The 9,169-nt window shown below is 51.2% G+C and overlaps 1 protein-coding gene across 1 annotated transcript; it reads left to right on the forward strand.

The window, feature by feature from the left end:
• Window positions 1-6,897: 6,897 nt before the first annotated feature.
• On the forward strand, window positions 6,898-7,803 carry LOC134143148 (olfactory receptor 14J1-like; the record flags this gene model as incomplete). The annotated part of the gene is made up of 1 exon (XM_062580907.1): window positions 6,898-7,803. A coding segment is annotated over exon 1 (906 nt), but the record flags the coding sequence as incomplete, so codon positions are not given.
• Between the last annotated feature and the right edge of the window lie 1,366 nt (window positions 7,804-9,169).

Below are 9,169 nucleotides of genomic sequence, written 5' to 3' on the forward strand. Positions count from 1 at the left end.
TTTAGGTAAGTCATTAATTCTGATTGTGTCTCCGATTTCCTGTCTGTCCAAAAGATTTCTAGTGAGGCTACCTCTTGTGAAAGGTGAACCTCATTGAAGGCAACTTAGTAGAGTGTTGAGGAGTGTAATTATTTTAATGAAACTTTGTCGTATTTTGTTTCTTTTTATTTTCTTTTTATGTTTTTGCAATAAAAAAGTCGTTGATTTGCAGCTAGTTCTCTAGGTAAAGCAGGAGGGAACTGGGACCTATGAGTTGTAACACTCAGTTGCAGGCTACAGTGGAATAAGGTTAGCTTTTACCAAGAGTGATGTCAGTCCCAGGCTGAGGAGTGCACTGGCTGTGTTGGGGACATGGGGAGGAAGATTGTCCTCCCAGGGTCTGACCACCAGGATATTGCTTTTCCTACATGTCCCGACTTCCCTAGGGAAGACACTGGATGGATCTCAGCAGGAGAATGTTGCTGTCATTTATTCTGAAAGCTCTAATATAATAATCCTGAAAGAAACCCTTAAAAGTAGGAATTTTTGTATATTATTGAAGTCCCCATCTTTCAGCTACAGTCTTGACATCTCTCCAATTAGCCTACAATACCTGAAGAAAATTATAGTGGGGGACATGGTTCATCAGGCTTTTTGCATTTTAATGAGCCCCATAGTACATTTGCTGCTGAGTTGATGGAACTGAGCTCCTGAGAGGAGACTGAAGAAATATTCCAGCAGTAGAAGTCAGAAGTGAAGCCCAAGGTTTGTCAAGTGTTAATGGGTCCCACTGAGGATCGTTATCCACAAATACTCTGTGGGGGCTGATTAGAGCAGAAAATTGTACTCACAGATTACAGGCAGGCAAAGGAAATGTGCCGACACCTCTGATTCCCAACCCTTGATGTGTTTTATCAAGCAAAATGGCCAAGCCTGGGAAGCGGACACCGAATCCCTGGGAAAGGAGATCCTTTCCCTCGGACATTGCCCATGGCTCTTCCTGGGGGCAGCGTGTGGGTGGTGGTGTGCAGTACCAAGTGCAGGACAAGTGCATGACTCCTCCAAGGCTCCCTGGGTGCCGGGAGGCAACAAGGCCCCGGTGTCTCCTAGTTGGGCTTAGTGGCAGAGAGAGCAACCATAGCCAAGGAGACACAGACCTCAGTACTGTCAGGGCCCTTCAGTCTTGCCAGGGCCCTTGGCCATTTCCAACTCAGGCCATTCTGTGCTGTCTCACACCTGTCCCTGTGTCCCTAGAGACTGCAGACTCCCAGCCTGCTTCCCCACCTTGCTCTCACTCCAGGTTCTCCCCTCTCTTACTGATGTCTCTCTGTCCTTGCTGGCTGTTTCTTGAAACACAGAGCCACGGGCTGATCACAGACTTTTTGACCTTTTGCAGGTGATATTTTGCACCACAGCACTACCCTTGGAGTGATATTTCTTCAGCCTATTGTTCAGTCTGGACTTCTCAAGCTGCAGTTTGTGTGTCTTTCCCCTTCCATGCTGCTTCCCACTACCAAGAACAGCTCCTGAGAGCCCCCAAATGGGGCACACTCGTGCTGAGTTGAGGAGGATAATAATTCCCCTTGTCTGGGTGGCCACGCTCATCCTAATGCAGCCCCATAGGCTTTTGGCCTTATTCTGAGGGAGGGAGCATGCACCAATGGCTCCTAGGGCATCCCTCGTAACACTCAGGCCTTCTTCTGGATGAAACATCTCCTCAGCTGGACATGTCCCAAAGTATCCTGATGCACAGGCTTTTCTTTCCTAGGTGCAGCACTTGCCACTTCTCTATGTAAGACTTGATGAGGTTTCTGCTGGCTGAAACCTTCCGTTTCTTAAGTTCCCCACAGACTGAAGCTGTCCTGTGGCAGTGTTAATATGTGTATGTTGATGGCTCCCCCTGACCCGTGGTGCGCCCAACAAGATGACAAGATGGACAATGCATTCCAGTGCTTGAACATCCTCTCAGCAGAGAGGTTTTCTGCTTCTCTTCAGCCTTTTTCTCTCTGGCTTCAGCCTATAGCTGTTGTTTCTCTTGATCCTGCCACACACTGTTATGAAGAACCTATCTTTATCTTCTTGATGACCTCCGTGTACAGGAAAGCCCCTGTCCTGGGGGGCCAATGGATGCAATATTGCAATTCTGTCTAGAAAGGTCCAAGGAGAAGGAGATAATCACTTCCCTTGACCTCCTGGCCATGCTCCTGTTCATACAGCCCAGGCTGCTGTTGGCCTTCTCTGCTGCCTGGGCACACACCTGTCTCATACTTTGCCTTCTGTCTGCCAAAATCCTCAGGACCTTTTCTGCAGAGCTGCTGCATGGACACTCAGTTCCCAGCCTGTATCTCTGCAGGGTGTAGGCCTGTCCCAGGTGCAGGGACATGGTGTAAATCAGGACAGGTCCCAGGAAGGAGCCTCTGATACTCTATTACTCCATAACTTTTCAGGAAGAGTATTGTCCCTTCACCACTACCTTCTGAACCTCATCATCCAATTATGTGGCCACTTGGCTGTCTACCCATTCAGACCATGAAGACCTAATTGGTGTGCAAGCTTCCTGTGGGATAAAGTGTCAGAAGCCTTCCTAAGCTCAGCTTAGCTAATATTCACTGCTCTCTGATGGTTCACCAATACGGTTCTTTTAACCTAGAAGGCCATGCAGTTGGTGAGGCATGATTTACCTTTGCTAAACCTATATGGACTCTACCCAGTCACCTTCTTTTCCTTCATGGACCCAGAACTGTGATCAGAGAGGACTCACTCCATGACACTCACCTGATCAAAGCGAGGCTGAACAGCCTATACTTCCCCAGGTTGTCACTGTGGAAGATAGATGCCACTTTGCCTTTTTCCAGTCATTTGGGCCTCCTCGACTCTCCATAGCTTTCAAAGATGACAGAAAGTGGCTTTGCAAGATAGCAGCCAGCTCTCTCAGCATTTTCAGCTGCAGCCCATCCAATGCCATAGACTTGTGTTCTTGCAAAGCATTCCTGACTCAACTATCAAGCACTCCAGGCCCTTCAGAGGTGCCTCCATTGGGACCCCTCTACCAGTCCCCCCAGTAGGCCCAAGTCTGCTCTCCTAACTGCCAGTCTGGAGTCTGCTTCTCCTCTTTACAAGCCTGACACTGAATATCACATCCCTGTTCAGTTCTTCCCTGCTGGCAGGTTCCAAGGCCAGGAAAATGGCACCCCTGTTGATATAGCTGGCTTAGTTGTGCTAGGAAGTGTTCCTTCGCACCCCTCAGAATCGCCCTGGATAGTTTGAACCCTGCTGCACTGCTGTCCCAATGAAAGCTAGAGAGTCTGAAGTCCCCCCTGAGAATCAGGCTCTGTGATCCATAGGCTTCCTCAGGATGCTTCAAAATGTGGCAGTTCTGTCACAGGTTGTGCATCTCTACTTCCTGCAGTTTGTGTGCCAGGCTTTGTGCTTTTGTGTATAGTTGGGATGTGGAACCTCAGCTGTGGCACCAGGGCTGAGTGCAGACTTGTCGCTGTGAAATGTGGTCCCAGAGCCAAGGACACCGTGTATGCAAAGGCCCCTCTCCAGAGCAGAGACATGCTGGTGTAGACGGCAGCTGAGGATGTAATGCTGACATGAGGCTCCCGCTAAGAGAATAAATGCTACAGTACCCAAGGCCAGAGAGAGACAGGGCTGGGCCATGCAGTCATGGCAGAAGAGTTGTTTTTTAACCAAGGTGACTCTGCAGTAACTTGGGGCCTGTGACAGAAGTGACCTGGATCTCCAGGAAGGAGAAGGTGCCACTGAGAAAGTCGCTGGGCCAGAACAGCCTGCAATGCAGTCACACTATGGCTGCATCATTAGCACAGTCCCTTTTCTTATCATTGGGAGTCAGAAAAAGTTTGGAGACAGGAGAACAACTGGGTTTTGAGAGTGTAGGCATGTATGTGGAGAGCTTGGTGTGATATGCTGTCTTTGCAGCACGCTTGGCTGTAAATGGGATTGACTTTGCCTGAAGACAGTGGTGGGAACCCACTGTCTGCAGATACATACGAAATCGACGATGCCCTGGAGTGTTTGACAGCAACCACTCCAGAAAGGCATGGAGTTCCTGGAGGTCCTGTGCTGGACCTGCTGGAAACATGGTGGTTTTGCTGCACACCCCATGCATTTGGCATGGCCCTGAAGGCCTCTTGTCACTGCATTAAAACAAATGTGAGCACTGAATTACAGGAGCTTTTTGCAGTGTTGGGATCTGTATGTGTCCTGGCTTTGGAGTGAGTGGAGCTCTTGCAGTTGTCGGTAGCAAGTGTCATTTCAGATGGCCAAGGAGATTCTCCCCTTGGCCCCCAGCTCGTGCTCTGGAAGGATTTGTCTCATAGTTCCTCCATCAGAACAGGCAGGCAGACACTGGCACATATCCTGGATGACCTCTGTCTCTTCCAGTGCCACCAGGTGTTTGTGAGTGAACAACTTTCTCCCATGAACAACTTCCTACTTACCTTTGATTCCAATGGGAGCTTAGACGAGCTCCCATGCAGACACTCATTTTGTTTACCCCCAAATGTGGGCAAAGGGAATCCCATATCCTATCAGTGCACAGGAGGGAACAGAATGCCACTCCAGCCCTGGAGCTTCTCAATGGGCATCAGATGTATTGATGAACTCCTCTGAATCAGTCCCTGACGCACAAGTAAATGAACTCCCTTCTTCTCCCTGCGTCTAGGTGTCCTGTCTTCCTATGAGATGGGAGCAGGGCCTTCTAGAGTGGGACGTTTCCACCTCTCTTAGATAACCATCCTCTGATAAGACCAACTGCAAGGCTGGACTCAGTCTCTCTCCACTCTTTTGGGAAGGACCGTTGCTGATTATTTTAGTCTGCTTCAGTGGACCTTTAATGTGACCCTGCTGCCTTTCAGGAGCTGTCAGTCCTGGAGTTCTGAGGACATCTTGAGTGTGCACAGGGGACAGAGACAGTCATGCTTTCAGCTGGGACTCTGCTTCTGAGCTGCACCTGGCTCCTGTAACCATGGTAGCCTATGGCAACCTGACAGATACTGCAGTAAGAGCTCCGTCCAGGAGCAGCTCCTCTTAAAAGAGCAGCAAGACTCAGAGCCAGGTTCTTTCTCCCTCTCTTTAACTGAGAAGTTAAAGACAATTGGGAGTGAGAGGATGGCTGAGAGCTCCCTGCAGGAATAAGCCTTCACAGCCCATGACACAGTAAGTCTCTGGCTGCAGGGCAATGCTGCTGTGGTTCCTGGCAGGTTCTTCTGCAGCTGGCACCTTCCACAGCTGAAAGGGTTTCTCAGGGTGGCTCTCCCAGCTTCTCCTGTTTGGAGCAGGTGGTGCTTTAGGGCAGGGATTCATTGCTATGTAGTCAGAGGGACAGGACATCACAGGACATTGCAGGGGTGTGAAGCCAGGGAGTGCACCCGTGTCTGCCCAGGGCTGTAGTTCAGAGCAGTGTCCCTGTGCCCCATGGTGTTGTGTGCCTGGGGCAGTGACTGTGCTGCCTGTGAGGGTCAGCACTCAGCCCACCTGGGAAGGTCCCCAGAGTACTGTGGGGGAAAGTTCTTGCTGGAAGGAGTGATCCCTGGCAGGGCAGATTCCTTCTCCTTCTCCTGTTTAGATGGTGCTGTGTGGGTAAGAGCTGCTCTCAGCTCCAGCTCACCCCTAGGATATTTCCAACAGATCTTTGCCAGAGCACAGTCAGGGCAGGGAAAGAGGTCACCTTAAAGATCGGGGGCTCTCCTGGGTCTGTGTTTTCATTTTCCTGCTGTTTGCAGAGTGCTCACTCTGCAAACATAGGGCAGAGAGAAACAACTCTCAGGAGGAAAGCTCCAAGCAGTGAAGATACGATCAGTGAAGGAGAGGAAACTAGAACGAAAAATGCTCTTAGAGGGGTAATTTGGAGACCTCCCTGTCATCCCCTACAATTCAATTTATAAGCAAGCGCTGTTGGGCCTCCTCTCCCATGCAGCAGACCCTCCGCCCTCACAGCCAGGGGGTCTAGGTCGTGACTGTCCTCCTCGGCAGCCTGAGCTCCAGCCGAGGAGAGAGGCATCTCTAACTGCAACATGCCCATTTCCTAATGTGTGGCAAAGGGGCTGAGAGCCACTGTCCTGCGATGTTGCCACCTGGGAGGTGGTGTGCACAGCTGGGTGAGGGGAAGGCTTTTCTGAGTGCCTGTCTCTCCATTACTCTTTGTTTTTTCCTGTGGCAGGAGCAATAGAGCAACTACTCCTTGTTTCCTCACCTCTCTGTTCTGGTCTGGTTTTGCTCTCCTGCTCTCTGGGGCTAAGGAGGGGGTTCACCTGCAGTTGAGGCAGTAACATCACATTCCCACTACATTGCCTGGAGAATCATTGCAGATAGTACAATGATGTGAGGGCAGGGTCCTTCTCAGTTGGAAAGACACATTTAAGAAGGATCGGGTCATCCCCTGCCTTCACTGCACTGTTTCCCTCCCTTGGCAGAGTGGGAGCTGGTGTGATTGATCCAGATACAGACACCCAGTTCAAGATGGCAAAGCCTGGAGAGATGAACCCCTCAGAAGTACCTTCTCTTTCCGGCACAGCTGCCATGAGCGCTGTGTTTGTCTCTCATAATGATAAAAAGAAAATATTCCCTCTGGATTGCCAGACTAAATCCCCTTTCCTCAGCTCAGGGCACCCATCCCCAGGTATCCTCACCAAATACACGAGGAAGTCTGACACCTCCATTTACAAACCCCGGTGGAGCAGGGCTAACTCCTCTGGAGCTCATGGGCCGAGGCCTCTGTGCTGCAGGGCACCCTCAGCACAAGCCGGAGGTCTGGAAAGGAGCTGAACAAGGTAAAGGAGAGAGGCAATGTGGCAGGTTCTACGAGGACTGGAGTGGGTTTTGCCCAGAAAAGCCTGTTCTATCTTGCCAATGCCTTTTCCTCCTTGCACAGTGCCCGGAACCAAGGCAGAGCCAATGTCCAACAGCAACTCCCTCAGTGAGTTACTCCTCCTGGCATTTGCAGACACTCGGGAGCTGCAGCTCTTGCACTTCTCACTCTTCCTGGGCATCTACCTGGCTGCCCTCCTGGGCAACGGCCTCATCATCACAGCAGTAACCTGTGACCGCCGCCTCCACAACCCCATGTACTTCTTCCTCCTCAACCTCTCTGTTCTGGACCTTGGCACCATCTCTGTTACTGTCCCCAAATCCATGGCCAATTCCCTGTGGGACACCAGAGCCATTTCCTACTCAGGATGTGCTGCTCAAGTTTATGTATTTGTTTTCTTGTTCGAAGGAGAGTATTCTCTCCTCACAGTCATGGCCTATGACCAATACATTGCCATCTGCAAACCCCTACACTACAGCACACTCATGGGCAGCAGAGCCTATATCAAAATGGCAGTAGCTGCCTGGGCCAGTGGTTTTCTCTATGCTCTCCTGCAAACTGCCAACACATTTTCCATACCCCTCTGTCAAGGCAACACAGTGGACCAGTTCTTCTGTGAGATTTCCCACATCCTCAAGCTCTCCTGCTCACACTCCTACCTCAGGGAAGCTAGGCTTATTGTGGTTAGTGCCTGTTTATTCTTTGGGTGTTTCATTTTCATTGTGCTGTCCTATGTGAAGATCTTCAGTGCTGTACTGAGGATCCCCTCTGAGCAGGGCCAGCACAAAGCCTTTTCCATGTGCCTCCCCCACCTTTCTATGGTCTCCCTGATCATCAGCACTGGCCTGTTTGCCTGCCTGAAGCTCCCCTCCCTCTCTTCCCCAGCTCTGGATCTGGTGGTGGCTGTTCTGTACTCGGTGGTGCCTCCAACAGTGAACCCCCTCATCTACAGCATGAGGAACAAGGAGCTCAAGGATGCACTGAGGAAAATGATTTCATGGACATTTTTCAGCTGTTGTTAAATTGCCATTGCTCTGCACAAATGACTCCTGCTGTGTCTCGTACCAGGACTGAGCTTTGTTTGATCACTTGGTTTTTATTATTGCTGTTATTACTGTTGTTATTATTATCACGTTGCTACAGAAACGGGTGGATTCATTCCACTTTTACTGAGACTGCTCTGTCTCACCTGCTACCCATATAAAGTTGTGTCTAACACTGGGTCAGAGCTGACTCTCTCGTAGTATCCTTCTTATAAAGTAGGTTCTTCCTGGGGCCTTGCCTGAAGGCTGGGCCCTTCCTCCAAAGCTGTAGTCCCTCAGGCCCTGTCCACAACACATCCTTGATCACATTCACCCTGTGTGCTGGTCCTTACCCCAAAAGTCACCCCCAGACAAGGCTCTCTGCTCAGCTGGAGGGCTAGGCATGCAGCTGTGAGCCCTGGGAGGATAAGCACCCTCCTGGGTCCTCTGCAGGGCTGCCAGGGAACATGCAGAAGAGGTCCTGGAGCTAAATCCTGGGCCTGTAGACCATCCTCCTCCCATAAGGGCCCTCAAGCAGGGTGCCACAGGGCAAAGATCCAGCCTAGCTTCTTGTTTCATGAACAGAGAGGAGAAACTGCCCCAGAAACTCCTCACACACCCAACTCCTCTGACCAGCTATTTTCCAGCACCAACCATCCACTGTAGTCCTGGTGAAAGGTGACCTTTGAATGTGATCAGCTCCATTTGCCTGCTGGGCTCAGCACCTGCATGAGGGAAATGACCATCTTGCCTGGCCTTTCTGTGGGTCCAGATGCCAGCAGACCCCAGAGCATGGCCATTCTGCTAACCCTGGGAGGACAGCATCAGGGCTGGGCAGGGGCTAAGGACTGGTGGGAGGTGGCCATACAGGAGGGTCGTGGTGGCCAGGGCACCAAGGGCTGTCATGGGGACCATACTGGAGGCATGTTTCCCCCTAGAATGCACCCTGTCCTGTGCTGTGCTTTCAGAGCAGGCCCTGGGGCTGCATGCAGGGCAAGAGGGCTGGGCCAGCACCAGGATAGGATGCAGACGGGAGCCATGGCACTCTAGAAGCTCCCACACTGTGGAATCCCACAAGTGGCCCCAGATCACAGTGAGACAGGGCTCCCCTTTGTTGTTGCTCCAGGGAATCAAAGGAGCACCCTGGGTGGGAAGTGCAGGGTGGGCAACACCAGCTGCAATGCTCCTGGTAGCCCCTCTGCAGACGGACCAGCTCCAGATGATCATGGAGGGGACTCCCTGCTATTAGTCTCTCATAGTCTCTCAGGGGCAGTCTCTCTCCTGTCCTGTGTCACCATCTTCTCTCAAGAGCACTACTGGGTGTGTCACTCCCTAC

The sequence above is a fragment of the Rhea pennata genome, chromosome 8 (assembly GCF_028389875.1).
Source record: "Rhea pennata isolate bPtePen1 chromosome 8, bPtePen1.pri, whole genome shotgun sequence".
In the NCBI taxonomy this organism is placed as follows: Eukaryota; Metazoa; Chordata; class Aves; order Rheiformes; family Rheidae; genus Rhea; species Rhea pennata.